This window comes from Pteropus medius, unplaced genomic scaffold (genome assembly GCF_902729225.1).
Source record: "Pteropus medius unplaced genomic scaffold, Ma_sr-lr_union100, whole genome shotgun sequence".
Taxonomy (NCBI): Eukaryota; Metazoa; Chordata; class Mammalia; order Chiroptera; family Pteropodidae; genus Pteropus; species Pteropus medius.
The window spans coordinates 15,920,613-15,945,260 of NW_024340701.1; the positions used below are offsets into that span (position 1 = coordinate 15,920,613).

General features: G+C 35.6%; 1 protein-coding gene across 5 annotated transcripts in view; it reads left to right on the forward strand.

Annotated features, from left to right (window-relative positions):
* SYTL5 (synaptotagmin like 5) overlaps window positions 1–24,648 on the forward strand; it is a 216,674-nt gene that overhangs the window by 175,452 nt on the left and 16,574 nt on the right. For 3 of the 5 annotated variants that reach the window (XM_039888172.1, XM_039888171.1, XM_039888174.1), the window contains 6 exons: window positions 2,849–2,990; window positions 6,625–6,757; window positions 8,358–8,464; window positions 18,985–19,077; window positions 19,654–19,719; window positions 22,348–22,526. In XM_039888172.1, coding sequence (XP_039744106.1) covers window positions 2,849–2,990; window positions 6,625–6,757; window positions 8,358–8,464; window positions 18,985–19,077; window positions 19,654–19,719; window positions 22,348–22,526 — 720 coding nt within the window. The remainder of the gene's footprint in view (window positions 1–2,848; window positions 2,991–6,624; window positions 6,758–8,357; window positions 8,465–18,984; window positions 19,078–19,653; window positions 19,720–22,347; window positions 22,527–24,648) is intronic. The other 2 variants (XM_039888173.1, XM_039888175.1) reach the window with 2 other exon arrangements.

The window sequence follows — 24,648 nt, forward strand, 5'->3', positions numbered from 1 at the left end:
TTGAAGTTTTGTTAGCACTGATTTCTAATATTTCTAATTTAAATATCAATAACATGATATGTGAATCAAAAATAGTTTTTTCCTCATTGAACTTTAAACTTCTCTAATTTAAATTTGGTGAAACTTTTATCCTTTTCTTGTTTAAGTGGCAAAGATTTATGTATTACATGTCATATTTTCCATAACTTCTAAAAAAGTTGCTGTCCAAATATTTATGACATTCTGCCTCATTAGACTAAATCTTTTTAGTCTAATTAACTGAAACAGCCAACTAAGAGGAAAATAATTTTGAGAAGCCCAGAGTAAATGTCAGGGACAAATGTGAAATTATATGTCATTTTTGAGATAATGCTTCTGGCAACAATAGTTTCCAGTAGCTGGCTTAGAAAGCACAAGAATTTTTTTTTTTTTTTTATTACAGGGTAGCCTCTTGAATGTCATTACAATTAATCAACTTCTGCCATAACTTCTATACACATAGATCTTTTTGTTCTAGTAAGGCTAATCCATGATGGGGACTTTTTCAAAACCGCCTGGGTCACGGAGAACCTTCAGCACAGACACAAGCAGATTTATCCACATGAGTTCCTTTGGATCATAACTTCTTGGCTCATTTTTGCAAAATTCACTCTCAGCCTTTCTTTTTTAAAGGAGATTTTACCTAAAACGATAGGGAAAGAGATTTTTGAGGTAATATTCTGAGAGTAGAGAACCTATGGTCACAGCACAGCATTACTGGGTAGATCTATAAGCTCTTCTAAATGGGACTACTGAAATGAGCAGAATCACTTGGAAAGGTATGAATATGGTTAACTGTTGTCAAGTGAAGAAATGTAACATCTGAGGTAGGAGGGCTCAGGAAAATCACCAGGGAACTTAGAATTTATTTAATCTATTTAGTCACAAAATTTATTATCTTATTGTCAGAATCAAAAAGACACAGTCATAGACTTCTCCTAAGCAGAGTCCACAGAGTACTATAATTTATTCAGAGTGCCATTCTAGAAAGAAGAAGCCAGAGACTGTTTCTATGTAGTATCAAAGGAATGCCACCAGAGATTTTTCATAGTTCTCTTAATCAAATCCCAAGAAACTAACCCCCAGCTCTCTTCCTTTGATCATCTTCTTGATAGCTCCCTCTATCAATGTAGAACCTGCCCGGTTGTAACAAGTTGATCTTGATGAAATGATGAGTAAGCAATAATACGCACACTCAGATAATTTTTTGTTTTCATCCTCACTTTGTCATGTACTATATGTGTGACAGTGTAGTGGTTGTCGTGGTCATGGTGGTGGTGGTGGTGTGTGTGCGCGTGCATGCGTGTATGTATACATACACATGCATGCATGTACAGAATAATTGTTTAACCTCTCAAAGACTCAGTTTCTTCAACTTTAGAGTAGGAATGTTAATACCTTTTTTTTTTTCAGGGGTATTGGTGAACGGAAAGTGTCTAACATTTAGAAAATACTCAGTAAATGAAGCTGCTGTTTGCATAATTATTGAGGGTGATTGCAGCTGGTAGTATCAATCAGGGCATATTTGATTTTGGTGACTCTTCTGGTGCACAGCTTTGAAAAACCTATAAGCTGTAGTTGATAACTCCAGTGGTCACTGCCAATTCTTCTGACAGATTTATCTTCTAGTAATGACACACGCACAGTCAGACATTCTTTTTAAAAGCACCTTTCCTTTATTACGTTAAGTCTCTCCTCTGATTGGTTCAACTGTAAGCTCTAATCGCTATCACTGCCGTGCTTTAACAGTAAGATATTTATTATTATAGGTACACTTATAACTTATTAAAATAGTAATTGAAAGAGTGAAATTCATAAAATTGTTTTACCAGTGAGCATATTCTTTGTTAACGGAGGGTAAAGAATATAAGAACAAACTCTTCAACACTAATTTGTCAAGCTTATATTTACTTATGAAGCTACGTTCCATGAAAAAATGTGTGATCGCCTCAAGGGCAAGACCTGTTTTTTCATTAATCGTTATTGAATGCAACCGAATCAGTTTTAGCAAACATGAACGTGAGTCAATCTCATTTGCCAAATGTCATTATTTTCATACCACAATTATTAAATGTGCACCATGAGTCAGTCACTAAAACAACATAGAAATAAAATATAATGTCCAGTCTTTGATTAAATATGTACTGAGTGCCTCCTTTGCACCAAGACATCATGAAGATGCTGGAGAAATTATGGTAAATATATCATGAACTCTGTCCCCAAGGAGCTTACAGTTGTTAGAGGCACCCAGGCCTACATATGTGGATCAGTTAGGGAGCCACACAAGACATTGTGTACTCAAGTGCTACATATTTTGGTAAAGACTGTAAGTGAATAGGAATTGGGTAGAGTAAAGGTTGACAAGGCCTGTGATTGACAAGAGGGTCTGATGGGGGAGGCTGGACTTCATCTGAACCTTGAAGGACGGGGAAGATTTGCATGAATTGAGAGTGGCATATCAGGTGGGGAGAATGTGAGCAAAAACCTTAGAGATAGATGCATGACTGTGAGCATGGTGAGTTGAGAGGATAGTAAGGATCCTGGACTGGCTGGGAGACTGCTGGTGAGCTGTGTGAAATATAGTTGGAAAGGTAGGGTGAAGTTCAATGATGAAGATCCTGGAGTCAGACTAATGGGGCTGAACCTAGTGAGTCATGAAGGTCTTTGAGGAGGATGGTGTCATGTTAGTTGATGACCAGTTCCAGTGTGACTCTGGTTGTACATCTTGTGATTTACACCTTGTCATCATTTTCTTGTAAGCTTTTCCTTGACTGTATCTTTTGTCGCTGCTCTGCTTCCATGTTAATTTGGAATATTCTTTCTCATTTAGGGGAAGCACTGGTTCATCAGATCTTAATGACCAGGAAGCTGGTCCTGGTATCCCAAAGAGCAGCCAGAGCAATGGTATGACCCCAGTCGCTCAGAAGTCACCAGCCTCAAGCACACGCAGTGTGACCTCAGTCAGTAATAGAGTAAGTACACAGATGTGAAAGGACAACCGGCTTCCGGGACTCAACCTCACCACTGTGGCATGACTGGGTTTCAACTCTCTGTGTCTCAGCACATGTTGTTTACACTGCTTAATGATAGAAGCTTCTTTATCAGGACCGAACCTGTTGCATCCTTAGCTCCTGGCAGGATTCCCTGAAATGAAAAGGAAAGGGAAAGAACAGGTTAAAAGTGGCATTTGTATAATGAGGGTTTAAATGGCTATATGATTTGAACAAAATACAAATAAGTTTAAGAAGTCTTTGATTTTGATCTTCCATGTTACTTCTCAAGATGTTGCCTGCACTAAAATTTTTTTCCAAACTGATTTAAATCAGGAAAAGTAGAATCTTGAACTCTTTTTGTAGTTTTCTTTTCTATATATCTGTTGAAATAAGGGGTCAACACATAATGAAAACTGAAATTGCATATGTGTAAATATATAATATATAACATATATAATATGGAAGCTTTTCTTTTGTATGAGCATATACCAGATTTTTTTTGATAAAGCATGAAATAATATATATAGCTGACATCTGTATTTAAAAAGTCTTTATATACATACTTCAATTTTTTTGAGTCAGCCACTATTTAATGAGGGTCTACTATAAGCCAGACCCTGGTCAAACAAAGACTTGAAGGAAGTGAAAGAATTAGCCATGAGGGAGTCTGGGGCAAATTGTTCCTCCAGGCGGAGACAACACTGATATTCAGCAAGTACATTACAGGAAGGCTGTTCAATTATTTATGGCTAGCCTCCATCTGGAGTAGTCAATGCCCTTGCTCAGCCATTGTGCAAAATATCTTTAATGACCCTGGAAGAACAGCTAGTGCAAAGACCGCAAGTTGGGGGCATACCTGGTATGTTCCAGGAAGAGCAAGAGAGCCAATGTGGCTGTTGTGAGTGAGCGAAGGAAAGAGTAATAATAGGAAATGAGTTCAGAGAGGTGATAAGGCCAGATGGGGCCTTGTAGATCACTGTTTGCACTTAGTCATTTACTCTGGATAAGATGGGGGTAGTTGGAGGATTTGAGCAGAGGAGCAACATGATTTGCCTTCTGTTTATGCAGGACCTGGGGACTGTGTTAAGAAGAAGCGGTAGGGGTACGAGAGTAGAAGCCATGAAGCCATAGCATTACTGCAGGCAAGAGACTTGACTTTGGAACAGGGAAATAGAAGTGAAGGTTGTAAGCATTCAGATTCTACAGATTTTGTTTTAAGGAAGAGCCAAAAGGCATTCAGACAAATCGAATAATAATAATAATAATAATAATAATAATAATAATAATAACAATATAATAGATATATTTAAACACTAAATTATATTTGCTGATAAGAAAAAAGGCATACTTAAAATTTTATAAATATTTATATTAAGCTCAGCAAGCAGTGCTGTTCAATAGCCAGAAAAACGAATAGGTACTTGATGATAATGCTCACTTCTTTGGCAAGGAATAATATTCAAAATATTTAGCAACTGAGCAATAAGAACAAACACTGGCACAAGGCTAGGGCAGTATCTTGGGGGCCCTTCCATGTCATGCATTAACCTGGGTTATGGGGAAACTAGGGTTGTAGAGGTGGGGAGCACAGGGAAGGGGGTTGAGGGTGGACTGAGAGTAGTCCTGTTTACAAACTGATGCAGAAGTTTTTAAAATTTTTTAACAGTTGGTACAGCCATACCAATGGGTAGCGGCAGACCATTTGTCCAATAACCAGTAAGTTAGTCCAGTTCGTTCTCAAAATAAGCATTATCTTCCTAAGTACAATTTTTCGAGAGAAAAAAGTCATGCTTTTCATGTACTAATACCCTCAGAACTAACAGCGTCTACATGAATATTTCTTTATTAAACAAAACACTGATTTCCCCAATAGAAATCCCCTGCAATGCAGTTCAGTATATGTACATATATAAGCAGTTGCCTGTGTTTTTCTCGCTCTTGCTAGTCTAGCTAGTCTTTTCTAAGACAAAAAGAGACAAAGGGAAATGTTTTCTGTTGAATAAACATAAGAACACAGTACTTTAAGAAGCACATTTGCTCTTCCATGATGAAGGGAAGAAGTATATAGTGTGAGATGATGATCAAGGTGATAGCTTCTTAATTTCTCCCATTTCTCTTTGTTTTAGTGTTCTTTTCTGCTTTAGCATATGAGAAGTAAGTTTTTAAAATGGAAACTCTTAGAACATGAAAGTCTCTAACTTGTCCTCTGCTATGATGTACTTTGTTAATTTTAGGTTTCACATCCTGAATCTCCAGGGTATGTGTTGCATGTTAATGCTTGTGCAATATTAATTGGCCCATTAGAGCTCAATATTACTGATAGTCCCAGGGAACCAATTGGAAAATTTGCTATCAACATAATTGCCACTAAGGAAGTTGGTCTTGCTTCACTGGAGGACTCCATGTGTGAATAATGTTTTAAAGAAGTGTTGGAAACTGACCTAAACTTATTTATCTGTTTGACCTCTGTCATAGCCTTTTGATAAACCTTAGTAGTCTATGGCAGTTAGTTAGAAGCTACATTCTTCCTGCTATAGAGAGTATGTGTTAGAGAATAATCAAAGACCAAAAACAGTCTATATTGAAGCTGCATTAATTAGTATGTATGCTAAGCCAGTGAGAACCACATCTCTCTAGAGTGAGATCATCTGTTTCCCTCAGTGTCTAAGGTATGGGCTTCATATAGGGCAACAAGGAGGGAATTCTTTCCTGTAGGACTTTAAAAGGCATTTTTTGATTGTTTATAGAAGGGGGAATTGAAACTTCTCTTTTTAGTTTGGTCATTATCACACTGTGGTATCATTTACATGGACATTTAACCTTATTCCAGTTCTCAAAAGTTTCAAATTAGTTTTGTAATGCTCAAGCAAACTTGGAGTGATGCAATTGCCAAGCTCTTATGGGCTTAGACAATTTTGGGACAGAGTTTTCCTTTATTGTATGTTACAATGAAAGCAAGTCTCTGACTGAATTCTGCCACATGCACATTTATTAGCAAGCAGGCACCCCCAAAAGTAACCTATTTCTATAAACTGGGAAAGTCCCCATTCCTTATCCTTTTATTAACTTTGATAAGCCACTTGCATGAAAGTTTCATTCCAATAATGATGTAACCAACCGTGCTCTGATCATCCAGTCTGCTGAATGGAAAAAGTGGCATGGTCTACTGTTAAATAGGGGTGGAGGAGATAAAGGGTGGTGGAGGAGAGAGGGTGTTGAGAGTGGGGAAAAACAGAGTTCTAAGCCTCAGTACTATTCTGAGGGTATGAAGCTTGCCAGATTCATGTACATAGTTCATGTAAGATTGGAGGTACCTGTATCATTCTTCTTGCTAACCATATATTAGAACACTCACTAAATTTGTGAATGAAAAATTATTTCGAATGCCTTTTGTGATAATTAATAAGCCTTTGCTATAGATTTTAGGAAGTGATTATTGATAGTTTTAGAATTATATGGACTCCAGATGAGGGTCCTCCAAATATCAACTAGCTCCTCCTAAAGAGTATACACATAAACGTGGTTATACGGAAGTATATTTCTATGGAAGAATTTTAAAGGAAATTAGTGCTAGTATAATGCTTTTTATTTTATTTTATTTTCACTTTGTGAGAAGGAACACGGTTTTAAAAATTCCATGGATTTGATTGCCTTTGAAAGAACCTCAGAGGACCTCATAAAGAATCATTGCAGAAAAACTTCTGTTACACCTTCCATAGCAGTGTCTGGGGCCTCCTTCTCCTCAGGTAGGTATTTACAACATGACTACTCTGTTGTACAAACTATCTAAATCAGATGGAGCTATACTTTTGTGTAGCGTTAAATGGATGTTTCATGCCTTAAAAAATTCGTTCATGTTTGATCCATGGTGGTAGGCCCACTCCATAAGAATTGCTTGAAGGAGGTGATGTGTTCTTACATTCATGCGAAATCCATTTATTAAGTGTATACCCTTGCCAGGCATCATTGCCAGGTTTCAGAGCTATACCAAATGTTAGTATAAGAGTGTAGGAAATATAATTGTCTCATTTGATACAAAAGATAAGGACTCTTGCCCAGAGTTCAAGGAAATGGTAGTTCAATTGATATGGTGGTCAGAAATGCCCTATATCTAGACAGATTAATTATTTCATGGTTTAAGTAAAGAATTATTTTCAAGCAGCATTAAGGTTTTAATAATAACCCTTTTCATTTGTATGGGACATTCAAATATGTCATTTCACTTCATCACCACAGCAACCCTGTGAAACAAGTATTATTTATGTTGCAATTTCATTATGTAATACTATGCATAAAGGCACTCTTTGGACATATTTGTCATAATGATGAAGTTTATGTCCCATGTGTAGAATTAAAATCATGACAACATCCTCAACATAAAAAAGTTACTTGTTACCTAATGATGATATTTGCATAAAGCCTAAGGCTGGATTCTGTGTGCTGAGTTGGGGAATCTCTCCTAGCCAGGTGGCTCCCAAAGGTTTTATAAGTGTGTATGGTTACTGTTGCATTTTGTTCAGGACTAGAAAATCGGCTCACCTGTGAAATGCAAGATTTTAAACTAGTCTAGAAGCGAACCTCCTAGAGTATATTTCTACTCCTCTTTCTGAACAGCCCCTGTTTATTGAGTCCTCTGTGTCAGACACTATGTTAAGTACTTCTGCATTATTTCATTTACAGTTTCAAACTTTAGTACTTGATTGCTCTCTTAAATCTTTTTTGTTTATAAGCAATTATATCTCTCTCAGCAGGACTTTGACATAGAACTGTTCAGTGGAAATAAATTGTCTGTGTCTTGGTAAGCTATTCACAGCATTACTGAGTAGTGCATTGTCCTTTAACTTATATTTTCAAAAGCAAGATGTTCTTCTGATCAAAGATGCTCCGGTACCTAAAGAAATAGAGCTTCCTCCCAATTTACCTTTAGCCATGCCTTTTTGTATGAATTATCTAAATTTTTAAAAATGGCTATTGTCTTATTTTTTCTAAGCTTGAGAGCCATTCTGGGAGAGTTTTTCAATGTCTACAAGCAAAACAGATGATTTAAAGAGCTTACAATTAGCGTTTTATGGTAGGGCATTTAATCTCCTGTGATCAAAGGAGAAGTAAACATGTTAGTTTGGTAACTCAGTCCAAGGAAATTTCAAAATACTATAAAAAAATACAAGTGTGATAGCATAAACGGCATGAAGTTACTGACTCTTGACTGTTGCTTTCATGACACTATTTATGCCCCATGCCTATAAAGAATGGAATAAAGATTAAACGTTTGCAATTTAATAAAAAATTAAAGCCTCTAACAGAATAAGCTGATTCATATCTTTCCTCTTCTCTTCTTTCCTCTAGACCGGACTCAATCTGAGTTAGATTTGAGTGGGTCATTTACAGAAGACTCAGAGGATACCGTAAATATAAGAAGCAAGTCTGTCCCTGGGGCTTTAGACACAGACTTGGTAAGTTGAATGTGGAAGAGTCTAATGATCATGAAGAAAGGACGTGATCTTGTTTCAGACCTGTCCAGTTTAGGTGAAGATAAGTTGAGACTAAAGTGAGTATATACAATGATCTCTTCCTAGTCAGTCTTCACAACCAGCATATATAAACAACTAAGGAACGATTTAGAAAGAGTAAGAGGTAATCAGGTTAATGAGTGAAGATTATCCCTAAGAAAACACCTATTGGGAATTTCAGTTCCTGGCTAAAAGTACATTACTTAATCTAAACCTGGAAAACCAGGGATCTCAGTATTTCTTAAACTAAATAGTACTAGATTTATCTGACTATATATTTTATACGAACCTTTCTACATCTCAAGTTAAAGCTATTGAACTGCCTTCTTGAGACTGAATTATATGAAAATTAATATTTAAGTGAACACATTTATAAAATGAGAAAGTTGAATTAGATTATTGTTAAGGTTCCTTCCAGTTCTAATCTCATATTCTGATTTCTATAATTGCTACAATGCAATTTGAACTCTTTGGAAGAAAGATAAAACACAAATGTTGAATGACATTAATATAATTTTTCCAAAGCAAGCCAGGAAACTCAGAGTCCTAAAACTCAGTGTTACTTACCATAGTATAAAATAACTGTGAAAGTATTTTAAAATCTATCACTTCATAAACTGTTTAAATGTCTAATCAATGTAGTGTATACTGAAACTAATAAAGTAAAATTTAAAAAAAAAGAAAAAGATAGGACACAAATTACCAAAATCAGGAATGAAAGAGGGGTCATCACTACCAACATAACAAATTTAAATGATGGTAAGGTAATACCGTGAACAACTGTATGCCAACTAGATTGACAATTTATATGACAGATTCCTAGGAAGACACAAATTACTAAAATTTACTCAAAAAATATAAATTCTAGGTAGATCTAGAATAAGTTAAAAGTATTGAATTAGTAATTAAAAATCTTCCCTCAGAGAAAAGCCCAAGTATAGATGGCTTCACCGATTAAGTATATCAAATATTTGAAAAAGAAATATCAATTCTTCATAGACTGTTTCAGAAAACTGAGGAGGAAATACTTCTCCACTCATTTTATTAGACCAGTATTATACTGATATCAAAGCTAACAACACTGCAAGAAAAGGAAACTAGAGACTAATACTCATCATGAGTGTAGATGGAAAAATCCTTAATCGAATATTAGAAAACCAAGCTCGGTAATACTAAAGGATTGTACACTATAACCAAGTGGAATTTATCCTATGGATGCAGTGTTGATTTAGCATTCAAAAATAAATCAATGTAATACATCATATCAGTAGAATAAAAGACAATAACTACATCACCTTAGTAGATGCAGAAAAAGCACTTGACAAAATCTAACATCCCTTCATAATAAAAATATCAAACTAGGAATAGAGGGAGCTTCTTTACTCGAATAAGGGGGCATCTACAAAACTCCTACAACTAATATCATACATAAAGACAAAAAGGACCAAATGCTTTCCCCCTAAGTGCAGGAAGGAGGTGAGGGTTTTCACTTTCACTTCTGTTCAACGCTATACAGGAGAGTTTAGCCAATGCAATAGGAAAGGGGAAAGAAAAAGAAGGGAGAGAAGGAGGGTGGAAGAAAATGGAAAATAAGGCATGTCATTGGAAAGAAAGAAATAATATCTTTTATATTTGTAGATGACATGATTTCGTATGGAAGATCCTAAAGATTCTGCAAACACATTACTAGAATTAATAGATAAGTTCAACAAGGTTGCAGGATATGAGATCAAATAAAAAATACAATTGTGTTTCTATAAGTTCAACAAGGTTGCAGGATATGAGATCAAATAAAAAATACAATTAGTAATGAATAACCTGAAAATGAAATGAAGACTATAATTCCATTAATGATAGTATTAGAATAAAAAAATATTTAGGAATAAATTTATCAAAAATGTAAGATAGTTATGTGTATTGAAATTTAGAAAAATATTGCTGTGCTAAATTAAAGATCTAAATTTATGGAGAGACATTCTATGTTCATTGATTAGCAGAATAAAAAAATTAAGACAGATTCTCTCCAGATGAACCTATAAACACAAATTAAAGTCTAAGAAGGCTGTTCTTTTAATCTTAGTATTTATTCACATGGTTTAATCAGTTTCTTAGCCAAATATGTTTCTAATACTATCTCACTGATTTTTTTCCCTAAATAATGTAGTTTTTAATATCACTATATTATTTTTAAATAGTTTGACATCTTCGAGGTAGTATTTTATAGTTAGTAGCATTGAAATTTTTTTGGGAGGGGTCTGGCTTCTTTCAGCGTTTTTTTTTTTAATTCGTATTTTATATTAAAGCAGGCTATTTTGTAGAAATGGACATCCTGATTCTAAAATTTATGTGGAAATGATCCAGAATAATAAAATTAATTTTAAAGAGCAAAGTTGGAAGACTTATTCTTCTAGATTTTGAAACTTACTATACAGTTATAGTATTAAGTGCAGTGTGGTATTGGCATACACATAGGCAATCGAAGGAATATAATAGGGTCCAGAAATAGCTCTTACATTTATGTTCTATTGTTTTGGGGTAGTTCAGTGGGGAAAGGATGTCTTTTCAACAGATCATGCTTAGACAATTGGATATCCATACATAAACAAAAACAAAAACAAGAGCAAAAACTAACTCAAAATGGATTACATATCTAAATGTAAAACTTAAACTATAAAATTTTAAAAGAAAACTTAGGAGAAAATTTTTGTGACTTTAGAGAAAAAATTCTTAGATATGACACCAAATGCATGATGCACAATGCATTCAAGAAAAAAACTGATAAATTGAATTTCATCAAAGTTAAAATTTTAGACTTTAAAAAACATGAAAATGTAAAGACAAGCTGCAGACTGGAACAAAATATTTACAAATCAGATATTTGATAACAGACTTGAATCTCGATTATATAAAGAATACACTCAACATTAAAAAGGCAAATAATTCTATTTAAAAACAGGTAAGAAGATTTATAAATAGTCAATAACCACATGAAAATATGCATCATTAGTCACTAACGAAATGACTTCACCACTTCAAACCCACTAGAATAGCAATAAACAAAATATAGACGCGTTGGCAAAGATGTAGAGAAAATGAAGGCTTCATACACTGCCTGTAGGAATGTAAAATGGTATGAGCACTCTGAAGAAAATTTTAGCAATTTCTTTAAAAGTTAAACATAAATTTACTAAACCACCCAGTAATTTAACTCCTAGATATTTACCAAAGAAAAATGAAAATTGTGTTCACACAAAGACTTGCACACAAATGTTCATAGGTGCATTAGTCATAATACTCAAAAAGTGGAAATGATCAAGACATCCACCAACTGGCGAATAGATAACAAATTATACATAGTATTCCATATACAATAATCAACAATAAAAAGGAATAAAGTACAGATACACACTACAACACGGATGGATGAACCATAAAAAATATGCCTAATGAAAGAAGCCAGACATAAAAAGCCATATATTTTATGATTCTATTTATATGAAATGTCCAGAAAAGTCAAATCTATGGAGAAAATAATGCAGATTAATGGCTTCCAGGAGAATGAGGATTGACTGCAAACAGATATGAGGGAACTTATTGGGTTGATGGAAGTGTTCTAAAACTGGTTGTGCTGATGTTTGCACGACTATAAATTTGCTAAAAGTCACTGAGGTACATTTACAATTCATAAATTTTATGGTTTGTAAATTATACCTCAATAAAGCTGTGAGGGAAAAGTAAACAGCAAGGCGAATAGCTGAAAAAATGTTTGCCAATATATTGATAATTGTTAGAGCTGGGTGATGTTATAATGATTCATTATACTGTCACCAATTTTATAGATGTTTAAGTTTTCATAACATCCTTTTTTATAATATCTTTTTAATAAAAGAAAGTGAAGAAATACGAAGAGTTGTAGTTTAAGTGCTATCAACTGGGCAATAGCATACCTGGAAATTACAAAACATAAAAATATAGAAAAGAGACCATTTGAAAAAATAATATGGATATATTTCACAGAATTAAAGAAAAATATTTCTCAGTTTGAAAGTGCCAAAGATTAGAAATAACAGCTTACAGCTAGACATATTATAATGAAATCTAAATATATCAAATACAAGAGAATATTCCAAAAACTTCTAGAGACAAATCCTGTATTACATACAGATAAACAAGGATCAAATTAATATCAGTTTTCATAGCAACAGTGGGTATAAGATTAAAAGACCTACACTGAAAATCGTTTTGAATCAAATACTTTAGAGGAGAAAGAAATACAGGAATGGTTGCGAGGGATATAAAAAGTAAAGGTGATTATATAAGTTAGTGAAGTTTTTATTAAATTTTTTCCCGGCTTTATTGAAATAGACAATTAGTTGCTCATATTTACATTGTACATTTCAATGACTTTTTTCAGTTATAGTTGGCATACAATAATATTACCAGTTTCAGTTGTACAACCTAGTAATCAGAGATCCACATAACTTGCAGAGTGGTCACTCCACTAAAGCTGATACCCCTCTTCCCCCTTGCATATTTATTACATTATTAACCATCTTCTCCATGCTACATTCTACATCTCTATGTCTATTCAACTACCCATTTATACCTCTTAATCCTTTTGCCTTTTTTTCCACCCCCCAACCCCTGTCCTGTCTAGTAGCTCTCAAAATATTCTTTGTATCTATGAGTTTATTACTGCTTTTGTTGTTGTTTGTATATTCTTTAGATTCCACATGTACGTGAAATCATGCGATATTTGTCTTTTTCTCTCTTTCCCATTTCATTCAATGCAATACCCTCTAGGTCTATCAAGGCAATATCTTTCTTCATCCCCTTCCTTTTAGTCTGTGTGTATCTTTTAATCTGAAGTAAGTCTCTTGTGGACAGCATATGTAGAGGTCTTGTTTTCTTATCCATTCAGCCACTCTATCTTTTGATTGGAGCACTTAATTTTTTTTCCATTGGAGGTACTTACTGATAGGAATGTAGTTATTACCATTTTTTATTCCTGTTTTTGATACATGTTTTTCCTTCTTAAAGAAGTCTCTCCAACAATTCCTGTAATACTGGCTTGGTGTTGATAAATTCTTTTAGCTTATTTTTGTCTGGGAAACTATCTGTCCTTCCACTCTAAATGAAAGCTTTTCAGGATAAAGTATTCTTGGTTGTAGATCCTTGGTTTTCATCATGTCGAATATTTTGTGCCAAGCCCTTCTGTCCTGCATGGTTTCTTTTGAGAAATCAGCTGCCAGTCTATGGGTGCTCTCTTGTGGATAACGAACTGATTTTCTCTTGCTACTTTTAAGATTCTCTCTTTGTATTTAATCTTTAGCATTTTAATTATGATGTGTCATGGTGTGGGCCTCTTTGGTTTCCTATTTCTTGGGACTCTGAGCTTACTGGGGTTGTATGTCTATTTCCTTCACCACGTTAGGAAAGTTTTCCATCATTATTTTTTCAAATAGCTCTTTAACATCTTGTTTTCATTCAGGTATCCCTATGACAAGGCTATTTTTATATTTAACAGTGTCCCAGAGGCTCCTTAAATTATTATTATACTCTTGGCTTTTTTTTTCTTGCCATTCTGATTGAATGTCCTTGGCTTCCCCATCCTCTATATAGGTCATTTGATCCTCTTCTTTATTCATTTTATTTATTCCATTTAATATACTTCTTATCTCAGATAATGTGTTCTTCATTTCTGACTGGTTCCCTTTTATAAGTTCCATTTCCATTTTTATGTTTTTGTTTTATCTCTTTGCTAAAGTTCTCATTGAATTCATCTATACTTCCCATAAGTTCATTGAGCATCTTTATAACCAGTGTTTTGAACTCTGCATCTATGAGATTGCTTGACTCCATTATTCCTGGATCTCTGTTCTGTTCTCTCATATGGTTTCTGCTTCTTTGTCTTCTCATTTTGGCTGCCTTTCTGTGTCTGTTTCTATGGACTAAGCAAAGCTCTTAAGTCTTCCGGTCTTATTAGTGTGGCTTTGTTTGGTAGGTGTCCAGTGGCATAGTTCTGAGAGGGGTTCAGCTGCAGGCCAAGTTTACCCCCAGCCTGTGCCCCTCCGGTGCCATCTGTTAAGATTCAGCAAGCAATCCACAGATGCTGTGCTTATAGTTGCTTCAAGAAGCCATGTCAGAAACCAAGGTCAGCTGCCACTAGTGGGAGTTGTGGTTCTGCTGAGCAAGGAGCAACTGACTCATCAATGATACACTTAGATGTGGCTTAGGTGGGGCTATGAGTTTGGGGATGTGGGGTTTTAGGAAATCCTCTGGGCGGAGCAACCTCTGTTATCCAGTTTGATGATGTCTCAGCTATGGTAGCGCTGTGTCAGCACACTGGGAGCGGGGAGGGCTCAACAGAGGAACAGTGGATACCACTGGCACTTCTATCTGCGGGAGACTCTAACCTCTGGCCCTCTGACAACTCAGTGTACCTTTGTAAGTCCCTGGTACCTCCTACACAGCCAAACCGGTGCTGGTGTTCAGAATGAGTAGGTCCATCACTGCGAAAGTCTGCTTGCAGACAAAGCCCCTTTAAGAGGCATCTGCAGCTGCCACTGCTGTAACCTGTGTCCCGCTCATCTGCTTGGGACCAGGCAGCCTCACATCCTCACCCCATCCTACCTCCTCCCGTTGCAAGGTGATTTCTTATTTTTCTCCCTAGTTGTAGGGCTTGTTCATCTAGATCCCAGGTGACTTTCCTTGCTGTTTGCTCCTTGTTTCTGTCACAACACTGCTAAGGAATTACCGAGTTAAAGAAAAAATCATAATAAACATATAAAAACAATCAGAACTACATGAAAATAAAAATACTACCAAAAAAAGTAAGGGATGCAGCAACAGTCTTACTTGGGGAAGAATTTTATAGCCTTAAGTATTTACATAAGAGAAGGAAAAGGGGTGAAAATTATTTACTATGAATAAACTTTTTAGTTAGGACAATAACACTAAACTCAAAGAACTTAAAATTAAAGACATAATTACAAACAGAAATCAATCAACTACAAAACAAAGATAAAATACAGAACAATAAAAACAAACATTGGTGCTTTGAAAAAACTAATAGACAATCTCTCAAAGTATTGGTAGGGACAAAAAGAGGGCGAAAACAAGTATGAATGACAAAGGAAGCATAACTACAGATAAAAACAGATTTGAAGATAATATCAGCAATTATATGCCAAGAATTTTGGAAACAGATGCAATGAATACATTTCTATAAAATGTAATTTTTCAAAACTGACTCAAGAAAAATTTAAAAACCTGAAATTTCTGGACATGATAATAAAACTGAAACAGTAGTTTACAACCTTCTGATAAAGACAGAAGCAGACCCAGATGACTTTACTGGCAAGCTCTAAGAAGTTTCAAGGAAATTATTATCTTAAACATTACACACATTTTTTATTGTGATAAAGTATACATAAAATTTACTAATTTATTTAGTTTTAAATCTATAGTTCTGTGGCAAAGAATGCATTCATTTTTTTTATAACTATCACTACTATTCATCTCTGCAAACTTTTTATTTTCACCTACTGAAATTCTGTACCTATTAAATACTAACCATCATTCCTCCTCCTTCCAACCCCTGGCAACCACCATTCCACTTTCTGTCTCTATGAGTTTGATGACTCTAGAAACCTCATATAAAAGAACTCACACAATGTTTGTCCTTACATACAAACTTTTTGAGACAATTGAAAGAGAGAATATTTCCAGCTCTTTTGTGAGGCCAGTGAAAAACCAGACCGAGGCATTTTGAAAAAGAAAATGGCAAGCCTATTTTATTTCTGAATGTAGATGGAAAAGTCCTAAGCATTTTTTTTTTAGCGAATTGAATTTAGTCGTGTATAAGAAGGATGAAACACTATGACCAAGCTCAGTTTATCACAGGTTTACAATTCGTAGTAAACTTTTTAAATTTTAGAGTAGCTTTAGATTTATAGACATTTGTGAAAAGAATTCCCATATACCTCATACCCAGTGTCCCCTGTTTACATCTAATAAGCTACATTTATCACAATCAATGAACCAATGTTGATACATTATAATTAACTAAAGTCCATACATTATTCAGATTTCCTTTGTTCCTCTTCTGTTCCAAAATTCCATCCAAGATACTGCATTACATTTAATTATCATGTCTCCTTAAGCTCCTCTTGGTTGTGACAGTTCCTCAGACTTTCCTAGTTTGGGGATATCTTAATAGTTTTGAGCAGTACTAGTTAGGTATTTTGTAGAATTTTCCCTTAATTTAAATTTATCTGATGTTTTTCTCATGGTTAGAAAGAGGTTATATACATTTTTTGGGTGGAACACCACAACAGCCAAGTGCTGTTCTCATCGTGCTGCATCACACCCAGGGTACATACTCTCAACTTGACTGATGTTAATGTTGAGTTTGATCACCTGAGTGAGGTAGTATTTGTCAGGCATCTCCCCTGTAAAGTTACTTATCTTCCCCTTTTCTATCACAGTATTCTTTGGAAAAAAGTCACTGTGTATAGCCCACACTGAAGGAGTTATGCTCTTCCTCCTTAAAGATAGAAGATCTACATAAATTGTTTAGAATTATTTTACATAGGAGATGTGTCTCTTCTCACCCATTTATTTTCCAACCACTTATTTTACATCAGTATGTACTCATAGATATTATTGAGTGTACTTGGAGTTATAATTCAATATTATTTCATTTTCTTGCCCAAGTTTTTCTAGCTTTGCCCATTGAGAGCTCTTTCAGTTGACACCTGTGTCCCTTTGACATATTTCTATCATTGTGGATTGGGTTTTTTGTTGTTTTTGTTGTCTTTAGTTTGTTTTTGTTTTGTTTTGAGCACTTTCTTACTTTCTGATATCCTCGGGTACTCCAGCTCATTTTGTGACCTCATCAGTGAGAAAAAGGCAAATAAACCAATATAAAAATAAATCTTAAAAAGTGCTTCACAAAACAGGAAATTTAGTTGCCCCATGATCAGGAAAAGGTGCTCAACTTAGTAATAAAGGAAATAAAAATTAAAATCATGAATATTAAACATCTAGATTAGCATAAATGAAAAAAATCTGGCAGTACCAGCTATTGGGATGGAAGGCAAAGATATGGAGCAGAAGGAGTTCTCATACATTGCTGGCTAGACTATAAATTGGTAGGACTGCTTCTGAAAGTTTGACATTATCTGTAATATAGATAAGCATGTGGAGGTGTGCATGCCCTATGACTTGGAAATTCCACTCACTGGTCTACACCCAAGTAAAACTTAAGTTTTTGTGCATCAGGGTACATATTCATAGATATTCACAGCAGCTTTGTTCATAATAGAAAAAATCTGGAAACAACCCAGATATTCAGCAACAGAAGAATGGATAAGTAAAATGTGAGATATCATACAGTTGAATACTAAATAAAAATGAACAAACTATAAAAACATGCAATAATTTGGATGCCTTTTAAGGCTGTAGTATTTAGGCAAAAATGGAAAACACAAAGGAATATATAATACTTAATTCCACTTACATAAAGTTCAAAAACAAGCAAAGAAAATCATATTATTTAGGGGTGTATGCTTAGATAGTAAAACTAAAAAGCAAAGATGTGATTACCATAAGAATTAAGATATTATTTCAAATAGCAAAAGGGCTCTTAATATGGACAAGACACAAGGGGTCTTCTGATTGATCACTTTATATTGTTATATACTGTACATTTATGTTTTATGTACTTTCCATTTGCTATATTTTATAATGAAAAGATTTTTTAAGGCACAAAATTATATATATAAAATCTCAATTTATAAAACTACAGTTAAAAGAAATTCTTATGTACGACTAATCAATTTGTGTGTGGATAATATTATGATTTTTCACATAAACAAGGAGAAAAATGTGGAATATAATATGCACAGCAGGATGCAAAATATTAGTTTAATAGGATGAGAGAAGGGAAATGGAAAGGATAAGCGAAAATGAAAGGCGTGCATAAAAAAAGCAATATGCATGATATAATCGATTTGTGTGTATGTATGTGTGTGTGTATGTGTATGTATGTATATATATTTTGGACAAGAATTCAGTGTCAAAAAATAGTTTATTTTGTTGGAGAGATTTTTGAAATATGTTTCCCATCTTGACAGTATACAATTAAAAAAATACGTACATTGCCCCAAATAAATCACCTTAGAGATCAGGGAGGTAGTAATTGAACACTAGATCTGCATGTTTCTTAAATTCATGTTTTTTTTCCATAAAGTAAGCACCACTAGGAGGGAGACCCCACTCATCTGATGAGGTAATTCAGGTTGAATGGAGATAAAAGATGGAAACCTAGGAATAAGGTGATTTCCAGATATTTGTATCCGATTTTTCAGATAGTTAAATAAGAAAGCAGTTTTTGAAGTGAAAAGACTTTCTAGGAAAGAAATAAACCCAACCACTGTTTTCCCCCCCTCCTTCCTTAGGACTCCTTGGAAGAGACTGAAGAAGGCATTGATGACTTAGTGTCCTCCCAGTTTTCTGCAAACACCCAGGGTCTAGCAAGTGGCCTGTCAACTGTAAGCAGTTCTCTAGCACACACTGAAAGTTTCTTCTTTCTCTCAATGATTTTCTGTGCATTTCCAAAAGGAATAGGGATACTCTTAGGACAATGTGTGATAGTGAGTTAAAAGTCATCATGGTCTCCTGCTTTGCCCACCGAGTGCTTTTTAGTTTAATTTTGCGTGGGCTTTTCCTAAGGCTCCTGATTTCTTTCCTCTCCTTGCATGGTCCTCACCCAGGTTTTAAAACTTCTTCACACCCTAGTTGAGGCTCTCATCAGCTCAAGCCTGTAAATTATCTCAGTTCTCTGCTGATACATTTTCCTCCCACAATTATTTCAACTCCCAGCTGTCCTCCACATTGCTGGCAACCATTTTCCTACTCAAACACCATCCATACCTGCCCACTGCCAACAAAACAAAGTCCCTTCTTACTTTAGTGTTCAAGGCTTTCCTTGAGGTGTAAGCTTTAGGAGCCCCTGTTTTCTTGTACCCATCTATGTACCCGGAAGTCTTTTTCTTTGCTTCTCTGATTTCTGACTGTTGCTCTAATATCCTTTTTTTCCTTTTGACCTTTCGGCGACTTCTTTAAAGAATTCTCAAGCATGCTCCAACAGGAAGTGGACCTACCTAAATGTGCCTGATGCTGACTCAGACACTGTGAGTTTTCAGTCTTTCTTTTTCCTTCTTCCCAACCATACTTCACAAATTTTATGGTAAGAGAAATCTGATTATGTGGGCTATTTTTCCACCATTTATCTTTTTGCGACTTGCGTACAGTTAACCAGAGGTTCTATTTGAAAAGATAAATAACGTCATCAAAAGCCAAAGAAAAACATTCCAAAGAAAAACATTCATTAAACAGAATCTGAGTACCAGTCAAAAGACACATGGTCCAAAATGATTTACCATTAAAGAGATACCTGTAGAATAAATATCTCTTAAATCACAGCATTGGCTTGGTTAAGAGCATCAGGTTGATTAGTAGTAGAATTGCCTTAACTGCCTTAATCTCTCCTAAGCTTCAGCATTTGTGGGTTCTTAAATTTTTCTTCTATCCATAGGGCCCCCCTGTTGACAAAGGATCTTCTTCAAATAATGGCTACAGAGGGGTGTGTTTTAGACACAAATTAGTGATATGAAGAGGTAGTGAGGTATGGTGGGGAGGTCCTCAAACTAAAAATCTGGAGATCTTGCTGTATGTCTTGGCACTGCCGACAATTTCTTTGAGCCAGAATTTTCTCATATGTAATATGAGGAGGTTGGGGTTTATTCTCAAAGCCCTTAAAACTTGAAAGTGTGGTTCATGGACCAGCAACATTGCATTACCTGGGACAGAGACTCTAAAACTTTGTCAGTTCAGAGAGCCCCTAGTATCTTAGTGATACTTTCATAGCATTCCTAGGTCAAAAGTAATACCTAACTAGCCCATTTGTTAAGTACTTAGGTCAAAACAATAAACACTGGTATCCTACTAACTTAGTGGCCATTTGAAAAAATAATATGCATAAATCAAAAGAAAAATAATATTTTATTCCATTCTTAAATAGCCCCCAATACTTACCAATGAGATACATGTGTCTGTTGAACACTACATAAATTGTCAAATCTTGAAAGCTAATTGGACAGCACCACTTTAATTTCTTGTTCTAAAATGATTTTTGTGCAGTATTTGCTTTTTGTTTTTTGTTTTTTTTTGTTTTGTTTTGTTTTGTTTTGTTTTGTTTTGGTTGCAGCAGCTACCAAAAACTTAGCTTCACACAGGTAGGATTTCATTGAAAAAAAATAAAGTATGATGTAATGTTGACACTGGGAACTACTGTTAGTAGTTTGTGCGATGTCTGACAGATGTTGCCCCGTTTTCCATTGAAATTTTAAAATATCTGTGGTGCCCCTGTGAGTTTGCTATGGTGCTGTGGGATGCCTCAACACAGTTTGGAAACTGTGAACCCTGAATTTTGTTAGAAAAGCAGAATCTCAGACCCCACCTAAGCCGGAATAGATCTGAATCCTCATTTTAATAAGATCCCCAGGTGATGTATATGTGCGATTAAAGTTTGAAACGCACTGCTCAAAGCCATCTGCTATCATAACAATTCTGTTGCTTTATTTTAGGAACAGGAAAGAGAAATTAGGTCAGTCACTGACTCTCTTTTAAGTTATAATTTCCCAGTATAGTCCTCCCTCAGTATCCTTGGGATGCAGAACCGATGGATATGGAGGGCTGACTGGAATTATTGCATCATTGGTTTTCTCTTGTCCTTGACTTAAGTTTAAAAGAGGTACTAGCCACATCACTCACATTTTGTTTTTGATCAGTCTCTGAACAATTTTATTCGTGTGTGTGTGTGTGTGTGTGTGTGTGTATGAATGCAAAAGTAGAAAGTCAAGGCTCTCTTTACACTCACCATAGTCATTACTTTCCAATGGTTTACAGACAGGACTTTTGGAACTACTGTGTCACTCATGAAAACCTTCCAGGTGACAGTCTTGTTGCTAAGATATAGAGTTTGTGTTTCTGATACTGAAGGATAATTTTGTTACATTTAATTTAAAATATGCCTTTTGTCATTAGTGACACATCAGAAACTTCATTCAGTTTGGTAGATTTGAACTTTTTTACATTTTTTTTCTTTGTTGTTTGCTGTGTTATTGTTTAGTACTGTATTTTATGGGTTGCTGTTTTACAGAGATTTATGAAGCTGTTGTCTTATACTACCCAGGTGGCCACACAGCTGCTCAGGAGAATCACAGCAGCTGTGGGTACCCTTGTGCTGCAGTTATGGCTTCTCAGAGGCTGATGGGATGCTGAGAGCTTATGGCTCCTGCTAGCACTGAATATGAGATGAGCTTTTCTATGTCCCCATCAGTGCATTCTAGACTTTGAAGTAGATTGACCTTGAGACTACCAGTGAAAAAGGAGAAAGCTACATGGATGGGGAGAGGAGATGGGCTTGGAAATGCCTCAATGACTCTGTGTTTGTAAGAAGAGGCGAATAAACAAAGGGTATTTGCTATCCTGAAAGGGAAACACTTTTCCTCTCAGCAAGTTTCCTGCCTTTCTTACTAACAGTCCTAGATCTTGTCCTTTCTCGAGGCTGGATTTTATACAACACCAGAAAAATAGCTTTTTTTTATTTTTTATTTTTATTTCTTGCTTTCTAACCTCCCATTAGACTTCCCTACTGATTATAAAGAACAGAAATTGTAATCGAATGAAGAGGGTAGCTTCTGTGAAGAGTTAGTTAGATTAACACTGGATGCCTCTTTTCATCTTGTTTTTTTCAGACTAGCCTTAACAGCATGATGAGCGTTTACAGTGAAACAGGAGACTATGGCAACGTGAAGGTCAGTGGTGAAATCCTTCTCCACATCAGCTACTGCTACAAAACTGGCGGGCTCTACATTTTTGTCAAGAATTGCAGAAATCTGGCCATAGGAGATGAAAAGAAACAGAGGACAGATGCGTAAGCACATAACATATTCCTCAGATTATTTCAGTCTCTGAATTTTTTTGTCAGTATATGTGTTTCTTTTTCAGAAGTGTCTTAACATTCCTCTTGATTCAGAGCCTTCTCTGAAGGTTGATTGTTACTTTCCTCCTATGTCACACTTCTAAATATTCTCTGAAGTGCATGTATAATGGTTGTGTTACCATTGGGGGAGATCTAAATCCATCATTGCCCCAGTGGTGCTGAGGGGCCCTCGGTTATTTTCGCCAATGCAGTAAAGAATTACAGATCAGCGAAATTTAGGAAAAATAAGATTTATTGATGTACATTTCAAGAGAGAAACAGGTTATGCGAGAAATGGCCGTAGGGCCATAGAAGCGGGGAGTCTGCATTATATTTGGGCCATGATGGGAGGTTACAAGAGTGGTCGGTGCTAGATGATTGGCATGTGAGGTCATTTTGATTGACAGTTGGCTATTATATAACCTTTTGTCTACTGCACATATAGTTATCCAGATTTCAGTCTGTTATAATTAGATTCATGAATTTCCAGGTGTATGTGTGATATTATAATAATGGTATAATGAGGCTGAAGTGAAAAGGTCAGTATAGTCCTCACTGTGCAGGTGTTTGTGGCTGGCCTAAACCAGTGGCTATTTTGTGGCTTTTTATTTCCTTGTACTTTGGGATGTAGGGGCATTGTTATTTGAAAAAAAAATGGGTGTTTCTGGAAGGTCCTAGGGGTGGGCCTTTGGATTGGGCCATCATTCTTGTAATTCCTGAGATTTCAGAGCTGGGCCTTCACTCTCATTGCTGATGGCTACCTACCTGCCTAACAGTTATGACTGTGGTTACCTGATTTTAAAGAAGCTATTAGCCAACATGGTTTAGAACTGACATATTTGTAATTTGCACAGAGGCAGCTCTTTGAAATAGAAGGCTGACATGTTGGCATACCCCAAGATGTATAACAGTTGATTTTTGTTCTGGGAAACCCTCCAAAGAAAATTACCAAGCTGTTAGCCCAGACAACTCAAAAGGGCAATTATGAGGCGCTCAGGCTTCTAGGGATCAGCCTGGGAGGGCAGATGTGGATGATGCCACATTAGAGGGGAGCTGGATATGAAGATGTATCAGGTTCCAAAGACCACTGCCAGGTTTGATGATTTACTAGGAAGAATCATAAGACTCCATGCATAGTCATAATCAGCAAAAGGAAGAGGCATATGTGACGAAATTCTAAAGAATCCAGGCTTAAGCTTCCAAGTGTTCTCTCCCAGTGTAGCCACATAGGATGCATTTAATTCCTCTAGCAATGGAGTGTGATAACACTTGTGAGATGTTGTCTGCCAGGGAAGCTATTTAGAGACTCAACTGGTCACATACCAAAATTCCAATCTCCCAGAAAGAAAGCAGATATTCATCGTGAGCCATATTGTTTTTATAAATAGTTTAGTCACAATGAGCACCTTATATCTGTTCTGGGAATGATGAGAATCCTCCTGAAATCTACATTCCCAGATGCCAGCCAAGGACCAACTTTGTAAGCAGGCATTTCTAAGGATAGCATTCTCCAACCTGCTATGTGACTCCTTTTCTACATACTAGAGGACCTAGATTAAATAAACAACTCAGCAAAGCTGTTTCCAAGTGTCCTAAGACAGACAAATGAAAAGGTTCTGAATACACATTAGTCCACCTACTTCCTCAGCTAAATATCACTGGGCTTCAGTACCAATATAATCATTTAGATTAACATGGAAAGGGGTCATCTAAAGCCCCAGGAGATGTGCTTCAGGACTCTGGTAGCATCTTGTATATCTTATACATTTCTGAGTCTGCCATGATGCCCCTGCCCCAACAGGCTCCTGGAATAGTTCAAAGCAAGGTGTTGGGTAGAATTGCTATTTTGACTTAGGTTGTTATTTTCTATTTCTTCTTTTTCATCATTTTCTTTCATTCACTCATTACCATTGACTCCACTCACATTCATCAGAAGACCTGACATCTGAATGGAGAGGAATGTAACCCCATAATATTTTGTGATACCATTGATCATAATAATAGATTATATTTATTGAGTAGTATAGTATGTCAGCTCCATATATATATATATATATATATATATATATATATA